Source organism: Scophthalmus maximus, chromosome 20, assembly GCF_022379125.1.
Source record: "Scophthalmus maximus strain ysfricsl-2021 chromosome 20, ASM2237912v1, whole genome shotgun sequence".
NCBI classification, from domain to species: Eukaryota; Metazoa; Chordata; class Actinopteri; order Pleuronectiformes; family Scophthalmidae; genus Scophthalmus; species Scophthalmus maximus.
In genome coordinates, this window is record NC_061534.1 from 16,237,928 (window position 1) to 16,251,904 (window position 13,977).

The 13,977-nt window shown below is 40.3% G+C and overlaps 1 protein-coding gene across 3 annotated transcripts in view; it reads right to left on the minus strand.

The window, feature by feature from the left end:
* Window positions 1-556: 556 nt before the first annotated feature.
* syngap1b (synaptic Ras GTPase activating protein 1b) overlaps window positions 557-13,977 on the minus strand; it is a 136,563-nt gene continuing 123,142 nt past the window's right edge. For 2 of the 3 annotated variants that reach the window (XM_035608399.2, XM_035608403.2), the window contains 2 exons: window positions 10,648-10,709; window positions 557-3,268 (listed from right to left, as the gene is read on the minus strand). In XM_035608399.2, coding sequence (XP_035464292.2) covers window positions 3,151-3,268; window positions 10,648-10,709 — 180 coding nt within the window. In that variant the 3' untranslated portion in view covers window positions 557-3,150. Of the gene's footprint in view, window positions 6,207-10,647; window positions 10,710-13,977 lie in introns of all 3 variants that reach the window. The other variant, XM_047329500.1, reaches the window with a different exon arrangement.

Below are 13,977 nucleotides of genomic sequence, written 5' to 3' on the forward strand. Positions count from 1 at the left end.
TGCAGGTCCCAGCTTCTCAAGTGTGAACATTTTATATAATATTTTCAGCTTTTTGGGCTGTTTATCGGAAAAACTACAATAGAAAAATGTCACTATGGTCTTATATTTATCCCTTCTTTTTGTCATTTTATAGATTAAACAAAACTCTTAAAAGGAGGAGGAAATAGTGTAATTGAGGGGGCTATAATTTTGTGGCAGATTAATATATTTTTGGTGCACTAGTGAGAATTTACAGTAGCAAGACAGGGTATGTAAACTCAAGATAAACTACAGCAAGTTCATCTAAAGGAAGGAGAATGAGAACACTGTTGATACAGCTGCAAGGCTCACCGGTGCGTTTTTGATTTTGAGTTTCTAGACAACAATTAACTGAAATGAGCTGAATTCAATTATGATTTTTGGTGTTTTCATGGGATTTGAGGATAACAAGGGAGACAATCTGAAATAGACGGATGGATCCTCTGAGAGCTGCCCGAGTTAGTGCAGAAACACAACACATCTCCACAACAAGTTAAGAATTTAATTATTTGTTTATTTATTAATTTATTTACGTTTTTCTATCTCCAGATTCACCCACCCGAAAAATATAAATTCCGGTGTATTCCCCGCCCCCCCCAAAAAGAAAACAAATAAAACAAATAAAAGGAACAATGGCATCTTCGTCAACCGCATCCAACAAATCAATCAACAAAATCAAAGTGGCAATAATTATTATCATTATTACAATAATAATTCAATGATCAGAATATCCACATTCATAACAAATCCATATACAACTGCAATACACTCTTCAACACCACTCTTCCATTAATATACACAAAATCCCCAAATGTCTGTCCTGTCAAAACAACAATAGAGGAGTTTTGGGGGGAGGGGGGGCTATGGCTTGTCAAGGGGTATGAAGGTGAGTGACCAGCGTGGTTATGAATCTAAGGTTAGTAAGAGTATAATGGGGGAGGCACACTGATTTAGTAAAGACCTATACAAAAACAAGCAGTGTTAAGTAATGACAGTATACTTTCATGGAAGAATTTGCCAGTCCAACCGCATCGTGGCAAACGGGCTAGAAGGCTCCATGAGAGGCAGAATTTGGGGAACAAAACTTCCAAGAAATATATAAGGGTTGTCCGAATAACTATATAACTCTGAATGACAACCGTTGAAAACATACACCAAAGGGAAACCTAAAGTGAAAGCCAGATACACATGAACTCAAAACAGGTTAAGAAATTTTTCAAAGAAATGTAGATGGAGGTTTTCTGAAAGGAAAAAAAAAAAAAATTGTCTTAAGTCTATATATGTACAAACAATGCTTGGTCACCCAAATCTACTTAGAAAAAAAAGCTTTTCAGTCGATCAGAAAATGAGTGCAAGCTTAAGATTATGTGAGTTACGTCTTGTGTGAGAGCGTCGAGAATGCAGCTGTAAGTGACAGACCTTGCTGATATTCTAAGTCTGCACAGAAAGTGCCTCTGATAGCTGTCGGTACATTTAAAAACCTCTCCATGCCTCAGTATTGGTAACTTGAGAAGACCTATTCATAGAAAGAGAGAGAAACATTAGAGGAAAAAATAACTGTACACTCTGCATATACAAACAAACTGTATATATACATAGACATACTATATACACACATTTATCCGGTATATACACAAAGATTTAGCCAGTACGCACACTTATATACAAACACATTCACTCGTTTCAGCAGGACCTCTAACATATCTCTCTCTCTGTCCTCATTTCAGTCACAAGTGGGAATGGCAGGGATTTCAACTCGGATTGGTGTCAGTGGCGTCCAGCTGTAGAAATAAATGGGGAGGTTTGCAGCAGTTTTTCGACTGCAGAAACGTGGCCACACTGAAACCAAGAGTTCACCCGCTGCTCGTTCAAAAACCCCTCTACAGACAGATCGTCGTAGTGGAAACACAAAATACCTGTGAGAATGTCACTTTATTCAGCGGCTTTCGCATCGTCCATAAATGGAGAGCTCCATGGCGATTGTTGGGGGGCGGGAAACGTCGTCCAACCTTTTCTTTTTCTTTTTCAGTTTTTGGATGATTATAACCAAGAGGAAAGAGGGCACAGGACACAGCAACGTGCGAACTGTGGTAAGGGGAGTAGGTAAAACACAAGTTTGTCCCTTTTGTCACAGTCCGTCAGGGCAACGATTCTCTCCACAAGATTGTCTTAGTAAGAAAACTCAGGTTCATATAAAATGGATTATTTATGAACTTCCATTAGATAGAGGCATCTATCTATATCAAGAAATAAATATCTGCTCCGGAAGATTTCTGATGAAGAGGTTGTTCTTTTCTTTTAAATACTATTGTAAGAATAAGCAGTATCATAGAAATATAAATAATAACATTCTGTCCGGTTCGTTTTGTCAAAGTCTTCACTGAAGCAAGAGTTTTTGTTCTGAAGCAGGCTCACTTGTTGTATTAGGCTGTGCATATTTAGTTTCCTTTAAAATCAAAGTCTGAGATTCAAACGGAAGAGCGAAAACTATATGGAATCAAGAGAGAGAGCAAGAGACCAAGTGTGTTTAAAAAAAGAAGTAAGAAGGAAGTGGTTAAATAATGCTTAGAGAATCCTAAATAGATAAAAGAGTGAATAGATGGAGAGGAATCAAAGGGTAATTTGAAAAGACTACGAAAGATAGATAGATAGAAAGAGAGAGAGAGAGAGAGAGAGAGAGAGAGGGAAATAAATGCTTTGAAAGTAAATCAGCTTTGACTGAAATTTCAAGAGAAGTCAAGCACCTTTGAAATACATCTTACCCCACAATACAAATCTGCCCTCTCTCTCATTTTTGGACCATCGCAGCCTCCTTGGCCTTTGCGTTCCTCTGTTCCGCTGATTGAGCAGACTGCATAGCTGTTCTTTGCATGCTTGTTAGGCCACCAAAAGCCAATGTATGTCCGGCCTACCTTTTAAAAGTAAAATGTAGATCCAATCACACTTAAAAAAAAAAAAAAGAAGAAAAAAAAATCCAGTTATCAAATCAGAGAGAGAGGGCCCAGGTAAGGTGAAAAAAAAACAAAAAAAAAAACAAGAAAAAAACCCAGCATTTCCTTACATGGTCCGCTGGGGCTCTGCACCATCCTTTGAGCATAGAGAATGGGACCAATGCCCCAAGTTCTCCCTTTGTCAGCCAATCGCGTCACGAGAGAGGGCTCTGGACATTTGGCTATGCCACCCTTTGGACTGCCGATGGTGTATCAGCCAATTACGTTCCACATTGTCCTCGATGAAGCTTTGAGAGTGGCTATAGGGGAAGAAGAAGAGGGAGACAGAGAGAGAGAAGAAACGGAGGAGGGTGCTTGATCAGGTGCTATCGAAGCATAGCTATTGACCGAGTCTCTCCGGAAGCTGGACTCATCTCTTTCGCTATTGGTTTTTGTGTTCAGCTCTGAGGCAACTGCTTGTTTACCTGAGTCACTGAGGTATTTTCACAGCAATGTTAATTTGTCAATCGTGGATCCATCTCACATTTCTGAGAAGACAATGATGTTCAAACCTAGCCTGCTTTGCGTCCGACATTAAATCACACAGAAGTCATGACAGAAGAGAAAAAGTAGCCCTGCGAGCTGTGTAAATCGAAGACAATCTTTTCCTGCGCAACACTGCTAGCATTATTAACATTTAGTGGTTCGACAGTTTAACATTGACTGTGAATATGAATCTGGCCTAAACTGATCAACCAGCTCTGCACTGTGAACTATTTGCTTTGGCCCTTTTGATCTTTTGACTCTGCAAACTGAGAAATAAAAATGGCCGACAAGTGAAACCCTGGCACTCTTCTTGGTTCAACCTTCAACTTTAAAGAAGCCGAGTTGCTGCAGAGCGACACCAGTGTGTGAGGCTACAGGGACAAGAACAGATTCACATCCAGACAAACATTGTAACAGACAGTTCATACACAACATGAAAGATTATGGATACACGTTACACACATTTCGAAGACTCGTGTTTTCAGCATTTGACACATGAGAAACTGAAGTGTTGATTTGAAAGGAAGCAAAACAAACATCAAATCATATTTCTAAAGTTGAATGTAAATTAAATGGTTTAATCTTATTATCAAACACTTTTTCAGAAAAATATGCCACTGTTTTCATTTTGAAATGATTCTTCACATTATTAAAACTACAAAAAAAGGAAGATATTATTAATATTTTCAAGCATTAGGGGTAAAACATATTCTCAATGTCTAAAGCAAGGCTTTTTAAGGTGCATTTGGTGGATGATTAGCTAGTCTACTGGCCAAAGGATGCTCAATATACTTATCCCAGGCACTTGATGGCAAGCTTAGCGAACTTAAATGGCTGAAGAAGTCTATTATCACATTTAAGAAGGAACAACATGATCCTTTAATGTGGTAAAATCTAGTACATGCCCAAAACTAAAAACACAAGAGGGCAATTACCAATCTGTCATTATAATTTGTATGTTTTCTAACAATATCAGTTTTGGTGGAAGTTGTTTTTCTTGCATAAAAATGATTGAATGATAGATAATGATTGATAGAAGAAAATGAACTTTGGAATAAGTTCCATTCATCCATTTCATTCCAACTATCTTCATTCTGCCTTAATATCATCAGTGGTCTGTGTAAACTGAAAAAAAGCGCTTCGGGGCTCAGCCTCCACAAATCTTAAAAAGACACCTGTGCGCTATGTTCAGTAGCTCTGATCCCTCAAATTTGAGCCGGAGAGCAGCTTTTACTGTAAATAAAACTGGAGATTGGAGGAGGATGCTTCTAAAACCCCAACACCCCCACCAGAAAGAGGAACACAACAGAGATGCACAAAGAACAAACACAGAGACAGGCACAAAACGTATTGGAGGTGAGGTGGGTCCTGTCAAAGACAGAGGAGAGAGAGAGAAAAGACAGTGAGTGAATCATGACAGAGGCAGTGCTATGGCAGACAGACATTTGACTTGGAAAAATGGCACCATTTGTTTCTGTTTAGCACCAGTTGATCACATATTGGTTCTGAGATTGAGAAGAGAAAAATTGCACGCGCTCAGTCCAAAAACGAGAAAGTCCCTTACATTTGGAAAAAAGAACAACACCAAAAAAGAAAAGTTCCCAAAAACGTCTTCCGTCACTCAAACCTGTGTGATGCTTGATATTGTGTTTTTGAATCTCTGTTTTCAGCCCACAGACCACTCACTCTTACTAGCGAAGCTGACGTGGATCTGCAGCTGTTATCTCTATTGGAAAACCCTGTTGTAAATCACTCGAAGGCACTAAGAAAAGCCAGACTACATCGCCACAATCTCTTCCCTAACACATCTGTAGCCTGGCGGTGTTCAGGATTGGCATATATTGAATGCACCTACGGTACATCCATAGGTGTCGAGAGTTACTGCAAGCCAGCCCATAGCACATCTTTGCTGATGGCCGCCATGAAGTCTTTGGGGTGCAAGACATTCTATCGTGCTCGCATGTATTTTATTTCTCATGATGCCACGGACAGGCAATGAGTGCACAGAGCAGATGTTCACGCGTTGTGGCTTGGTGTGTTCGTCGGTTGCTTTGTCTGACTGATTCAAACAGCATGTGTGGCGCACCAGTATCTTGTCCTGCAAGACTGATACGAGCTGAAGCGCCATGTGAGTTAAAGAGTACAAGTGTCCATTGAAGAGCCCTTTGTGTTGTGTGTTCACATGTTATGCACTGTACAGTGGGGGGTGAATGGTTACTTCTCGTCTCCTGTACACTTTTCTTCTCTCTCTTGCCCGGGGTTATAAGAGTATCATTGGTGATTTCTTTTCAAAGCATTGTCTTGCTAAATAGGAAAAGATGGGGACACTGTTTCCCTTTCCTTTGTGTCATCTCTCTCTGATTTGGCTCAGTGTTGTGTTTGACCTACTCCCCCTTCTTCTGCTATGCCTGTAGTTGCTGTTGCCGTGGTTCCAGTTGACTGTGACGTTGTCATGGGGGAGGACGTTTGGTTGCCACGGAGCTCTCCATTCTGACTAGGATGTTGACGAGGCGTGGGCAGAGAGGGAGGGTCTATGGTATGAGGGAGGACTCCATTGTGGGGCGAGCTGTCAGAGGAAATGCCTGAGGAAGAGACTCTGAGGCCTTGATCGTTGGTTACCGCTCCTCCTCCTCCTCCTCCTCCTCCACCTCCCCCTCCACCTTCAGTTTTCACACCGGGGTCTGCAGAACCCAGGGAGGAAAGCTGGTCCTCCTAGCGAGATAGAGAAAGAGGGGAGGGGAAAGAGGAGTAGGAGCAGGGGAGAGATGGTCGTAGAAGAGAGGCCATTCAATGAACGATGGGAGGGATGTGAGGAGTTTTAAAGAAGACGTCCAATCAAGGCAGATAATGTGGCATGTAGAGGAGAAAAAAAAAATCACCAAGAGGAGAATTACCAAAAAAGGATGTGATTGAATTGAAGTGGAAAGTATCAACATTGAAAAATAGAAAGAACCAGTTGGGATGAGAGAACAAGTAAAATGCAATTGCAGAAGCAAAGTAAGACGGTAAAAAAAAAGACAAGTGATGAGGGATTGGAAGGACCACACAAGAAAGAAAGAGAGACAGAGAGAGGAGAGAGCCAAATGAGTTCCGAAATTGATGCATGGAGAACACCAATAAAAATGGCAGCACAGGAGAGAGGACACAGGGAAAGAAGGGATGAAGGAGGAATTAAAATTTTTGAGGCCAAAGGGTTCTGATCGTCTCGGAATGAGAAGCAAGGGCTGTTACAGGAAAATATCCCTGCCATTGAGAACAAATCCTGTTCAATAATAACTAAGGTTCTATGGAAAACTGCTTAAAGGTGTAGAAATGTGCGCGCTTGAGAGGCTGAAAATGTCTTGAATTAAAGAACTCTATATTTACTGTATGGCATCTTAACAACACACACTGTAGCATTAGCTTGTGACTAAAAAAACATGCACAAAAAAAGAAAGAAAAGTCAAGCCACATAGAGCTCAGCGCCAAATTGAAATAGCAAGGTAAAGGTGCGACGTATAGCCTGGCATGAAATCCAAACCTCTCTCAAAGTCACCAACGAAAAAGTCGAACCCAAACCCATTGATCGTGCAGCCGTGAACTGCCGCATGGGGTGTGTACATCCTGGGTTGGAGCTTTTGATTAGTGATTAAGTCAAAGTTTGGTTTTGCCATCGTGTCTTACCTACAGTACATTGGCACGGAATAATAGCAATGCCAATGCTAGTTTGATTTTTTAATTGTGTGTCAAGGTCTGTTTGCAAGCCTTCCCTCTCCCAGTCTTGTTCACTGACGTCTGTGTAGGAGCAGTGGGAAGAGAAAACAATGGGGTTATTGTGCCACGAGACAACTATGAATTCATAACGTTGCTTAAAGTAGAGCTCACTGCAAGATGATTAAAATATAGAAGCATATTGAAAGCTGCACGTATTCACAGTTTTGCCGTCAGACCTGGGTGGAAACCTCTTGGAATAATTTGCTCCTGATTGATCATGCCTGGCACATTTGCTGTGCGGCGTCTAGACGTAATTACAGAGACTCGGTTTCACGTAAACACGTAAAATGAGTGCGCGGCCATCGAAAAAAAGGGACACCGGAAGCACGTGCAGCGGTTTGATAGTGCTTCATCTCACGTGGGAAAATGATCTATGCCCTTAAATACCGCGTCAATGACTACATACACTGTATGAGGTATGAGATACTGTAACATGAATGGAGTGAAGTGCCGTAAGGGGGGGGGGGGGGGGGGGGGGGGGGGGGGGGGGGGGAGACAGGAAGGAGGAGAGATAGCTTGCTCTGCGTCCAGCAGAGAAAATGAATCAAAACCAAACCATCACGGAGACAAACTGTATCTGATGGGGTGGAAGGTGTTTCCACTTCACTTAAAGAAAAAGTGAAAATAAGAAAGAAAAAAGGTCACGCCCCCCCCCCCCCCCCCCCCCCCCCCCCCCCCCCCCCGCTCCCAAAATGACGTGAATTGGCAGGCCTTTTCTCTTCTCAATCAGAACCAAAATGAATGAAAACACCTTCAGCTGCTAACTGGTGCTACGGACAGCTATCTGCAGTGTGGTACAGACAGTGACAGGATGCCAGTCACGTGACTCCACCGACACTCGTTTTATTACTCTTAAACACAACCAACAGTGTCGTTTAATATCCATGTGTAGACCAATACACATGTCTATTAAACGCAGGAATCAGGCAGCTGAACAAACACACGGCAAAAAATGTTGACTGACATCCTTGTTTAACTTACCAAGCTCGCTTCACTCTCTGTGGGCTGTGGTGTTTGATTACTTGGTGCGTTCAATTACAGCTTGGTACGAGCGTGGTTTTTATGCTAATGAAATCTGTGGTGCCGGGGACAGGAACACAAAACACTTGGTGGAGTGCTGAAATGTTAGGTGTGTCGTAAATGGTAAAGATAGAGAGTTGTACACAGCTTCTTACCCATCTCCTCCAATCTCCAATCAGTTTTGATGTCTAGAGCAAACTTCAATCTTTCTCAGCTTCACATTTGAAATAAAAAACCTGCTGTATGTGTTAGTTTTATACGTTTTTTTAATATATATATATATCTAAACATGTAAAAAGAAAACGAAAACAACTAACTTGCCAGGTGAAACGCCCCTAGCTCTGATGCCAAAAAAATAAAAAATAAATAATCATAATATGCATGTCACACATCATCAGACGCACAATAACAACTGGCCTATGCCACCATTCATCCGAGTAATGTGCCCAGCTGCCAAACACATACACAAACATAAATGTCAGAGACAGACTCACTTAGAGACACAGAAAACACACACATACAAACACACACATATACACACACACACACAACAAGGAAAAAAAAACATGTGCACAATAATCAGTGTTCTTCGGGGAAGGACTGGGTCAGATACGGAGATTTCCCATAATTCCTGTTGTTTATTTGAGGGTGTGCCGGGAGGGATGAAAAATTTAATGGTACATGTTTGCAGGGAAAACACAGTGGTAAAGAATATGGTGTTTTTGAGGAATAAAAAAAAATGTGGTCTTTTTTTTTATTGAATAGGGGAACCCCAAAATGTAACACTTAACACTTTGTGGGTATTCTCTCTTATATGGATTTTCTGGCTTAGTTGCTTGGCAGAAAATAATGATTTTGTATTCAAAATTCTTTAAAACTACTTTCGAGTATCTATTTAATATTTAGTAATTCCTGTCTTTACTTTAATTACTACATTTGCAAATGCCAACATCTGAAAATTGTGGAATTTAAGAATCAATGCTATCCCACTATCCCTTGGTTGATTTATAATTCTTTGCATTTCAGCGATCTGCCCAATGCAAAGAGTTACAAGGGGGTCTCCGAATATGACTTGACAATTATTTACTTATAACTATGTTGGCATATATGTCTGTGGTTGTCTGGTTATAGCTGCATTGTGTGTATGAACAAGCTATGGTCATTTTCATCTGTAGAGGGCTGCGACAGTCACAGAAAGATTTTGAAAAGACATTAGAAGGCTAATCTCTGCCAAGGCATGTAAATGTTCATTTGTCAAAATATACGGGGGGGGGGGGGGGGAGGCAACCTAATTAATATCAGATAAACCGCTATTTAAGGTCTGTCAGAGAATATTTCAGTGGAGACCAGAAGATATACTTTTGTAACGAGAGGTTGAGAATAAAACCATAGCAGGTTACGCCAAAATAAATAAAATGGGTTTTTTTGGATGAAGTGGAGGACACACTATTTATAAATTACACATTTTTGTCATTTGTCCAAGAGGAAGAGATGTTGAAGCATGATAAAATAAGTTAATAGTTATTCCACTTCCAGTTAATGATACTTCACATAGAAAGATCAGTCCGATAGGCTTATGTTACCACCAGTTTTAGTAATCTCAACTTTTCAACCCTTGTTTCCATGGAAGCACAAATGCTGAAGCGAATTCAAAACGCTCTGTTGCTGAAATTGTGAACAAAACCTGTCACCATATTGAATGAATCCAAAATGGACTAAAAGCAGGAAACCGATTGAACCGGAGATGCACGTCATATTATTTTACGGCCTGTGATTGGATGTTTTATTTACACGGTTAACTTTCCCTCTTACAGCCTAGTACCTTTAACTTTAAAGAATCCTATTTTCTAACACAGTTGATGACTCAACTGAGACAGTGTCATGCCTACTCAATCACGTAATTTTCTTTGGGAAAACGAATGGGACTCCACTGTAGCCCACTAGCCTCCACACTATTTACCTATACGGGAAATTTTATATCTCTAGCACATTTGTACACAGCACCAGGCTGTTCACAGTTCACTGATCTTGCATTTGGTGAGTTATGGGTACTACAAGTCAGACATCATTCAGATTAACACTTTTTGCCAAGTCTCAAATCACTGAAATGTTTTTTTCATCACTCTTTTAAAATGGAGGAATGCCCCTCATAACAATAAGTAACCTCTGTCCGAACATTCGGCGACAGACCTATTTTTTTCTTTTTCTTCGAGATTAATGGAAAAGTAAAGTGAGCGTGTCAGTGTGTTGGCTTTCAGTGAGTTCACAGGGTGCTGCGGATGGACAGGGACGCACACAGAGAACAGGAGAAGTGGAAAAGAGGCAGCGGGTTATGGATGGAGAGAGAGAGAGAGAGAGAGTTTGCCGGTTTGTTTATTACCTGGTTACTCGGGGTGGGACGGGCGCGAGACGGGGCTGCACTAGGATGGACTGACGCCTCCCCTAAGAGAAATCACCGTATCTCATCAACATAGGAGGAGAGGAGAGGACAGGAGGCAGGAGGAGGCAGGAGAGGAGAGGAGAGAGGAGGGGGAAGCTGACAGGGAGAGACGGCGGGAAGGCTTGTGTGCAGTGGGCACGACTCGGAAGGGCGGTGAGGGTTGAGGACAGCAACAGCCACTCAACAAGTACATACACAACGCACGGAAAAAAAGTTTACGTAAAACATGGACATAAAAATGCACTTACATTCATTTACATACGTGTATATAATGGCAACCATACACGCACAAACGTTACGGACAACCCGACAGCCTGAAAGCAGTAAAGCAGCCTGCCATGCTGTGTATCATTGATAGAAAAATCATGCTTATGAGCCATGAAAGAAGAAGGTGTTCTATCATGCACTTCATAGAACATCTGCATCTGAAAGCAGCTTAATTGACTAATCCATTCGAATTTTGAACGGCGAATCCTGCATGTTTCCTGCTTCAGAGAGGTAAAAAGACAATGTAAAAGACATGCTTATATAAAACATGCAATCGTATACTCTATAAAGGTAAATATATACACACTTGGAAACCCCAGAATCGTATTTGCGTCATTGTATATCACTATACACGAAAAGGCACAGAGTTACGACAAAGAATAGTACTTTTCGATCCAAGCACACACCCCAGCTCACGTACAAAATTAACAAAAAAGATTCAAGAAGTTGCAACAATGCGTACGGATAAAAGAAGGTGAGTAAATCTTATATGAATGAAACATTGATATGATTAATGCCTCTACAAGCTCAGGAAACCTTTTCATCATTAAATACACCTCGCAGAGAACTGCAAGTTCACAAAACGCAATATCAATTATCAATTTAACAGTTAAATGCTTAAAAAAACAATAACAAGCATTCCAATTTTTACAACTGATACAGTAAAGATAGTGTACATAGATTATAAACATTCCTTCATAAAATAATGAAATAAGATAAATAAACGTCAAGCTTATTGAATCTAATAATAATAATGTATTTCAAACCTCAAATTTATCACCGTTATATAACCAATATAATGTATTGGATTGACATGTTTTCATGTATTTTAAACCTATTTTCCAGGATAATTTGCTACCATTTTTTTACACAGGGATGTTCAACAAGTAAGGTAATTTTCAAAAGACCTTAGAAAGCAAATTTATACTTTTTTAATACCAGTAGGAACAATACAGGCTACAATTAATTGTCAAGTATGTCAATTTCTTGATATTTATAGTATTTATAAAACACTAATTCAATATTGAAAGATTAACTGATAATGCAATTAATAATATTCTGGGATCCAAGGTTATATTTATAACCAAGACAGAGGCATTTTCTGTAATACTTTTTAGATCTGTGTTCATATTATTAATACTAAATATACTTTTTTTCTAAAACTATATCCTTGTGGGACTTTTTTTCCAGAATCTATCAGTGTGATGAGCACATGCTCCTGTCAGCTCTTTCCTCATTGCATGCCTTATTATTTCCTCTGCTCCCCGCTGCTTTTGATGGGTAACTAGAAATCTTCCATGAGGCTCTTCTCTGATAATTCATGCAATTAACTGGGGAAAATTCATGAGTATGACCAAATGCAGGAGGGGATATTTGAAGTGGGGCCACTGTTTGATATCTTTGACAAAGAAATTGGCTTTTTGATGGCTAGGAATAGCTTTAGAAGTGTCAAATGAACTCAGCTAAGGATTCATGAGAAAACCCCCCACATGCCATCAGTGAGGGAGAATTCCTTTTTTTCCCGCTCAATGTTCCAAATGCATTAAGGTTTGAATTAACCTGTACACCAGATGAAAATGCATTCAGTATCCAAGAATATCATTCTGATGGAGGAACGACTCGAGGATATCTTCAATGTCCATGACAGATAAAAATCCATACATTTCCTCTTGGAAACCATATAACGATTAACAATTAGCACCAGAACTTAAACGTAAAAGTTTTTTCAGCATCAAAATAATTAAATGATAGATGTCTTTTCATCCATGGGTACAATACACAATTTTGATGAACGATTAATCGGTTCAAGTATTTTTTTATGGGGGGAAAAAGTCAAAATTCTATGATTTTAGCTTCTTAAATGTGAATATTTTCTGGTTTCTTTGCTCCTCTATGACAGTAAACTGAATATATTTATTTGGTGTGAGGAAAAAACAGCACATCATCTTGGGCTTTTTGAAAAGCGATCCATTTTTCACCATTTTCTGGACCAAACAACTAATCGATTAATTGAGAAAATAATCGACAGATGAATCCATCATGAAAATTATCGTTAGTTGCAGCCCTAATAAACTTTAAAAAAGGCTCTAGTTGTAAATAAAGAGCATATCTCCCTGAATCGATGGCAACTATACTTTATAGCCAAAGCATCATGGGAATGTAATTAGAGATATATCCAAAATCTGAATGCAACCCCACCCCCCATAAATAAAAGAAAACAGCATAAAGGACAATTCACCTTGTAGGTCTGATTGCTCTAAATCTAGCAACACTCTTGACCAGTGGTGGAGAATAACTAAGCACATTTACTCAAGTACCATTCTTAAATGCTATTTTGATAACTTTGGTTTCTAGTTACTTTGCAGATTAACAACAAATGAGGGGAAATTCAAAAGACGCGCTGCAGAATTGAAGGTACTTCAAATGAGCCCAACCGTTACCCGCTGCAAATGAAGCACACATTAATGCATCCGTTATTATGATCCAAAAAAAATATACACGATCCTCGTGTGGGCCATATTGTGGATGAGAACTTTTACTTTTGGTATTATTTGGGGAGGATTCTGTCAGTTTGAACATGAGAGAAGTGTCCTGTTGAGACAGTTAAATGAAGAGCAGTGAGCAAAAAGGAGCTCCTGAAGACACAGCACCACCACACGGCACACGGCACACGGCGGAGGGAGAATTTGGGGCTCAGCTGTTCTGGATTTACAGTAGGCGCGGAACAGGTCAAAGGAATTTCAACCCCGACGTGCTCCGCGGAAGCATTTGTCGGATAACTACTACGGAACTGGCCACGTCACCACAGGCCTGGATGTGAGCACAAACCCAGCTAGAGTCTCGGCGGCTTGAGCTTAGGAATGCAAAGCACACCACTCTTTGAACTCCAAGGCTCTCCGCTGTGTTGGCAAACAGTCGGCAGTCAAACACGGGTACAGGCCGGGGACAGGGCAAGGCGATTCGAGGGACCACATACACACAGCAGACGAAATCATAACGGTA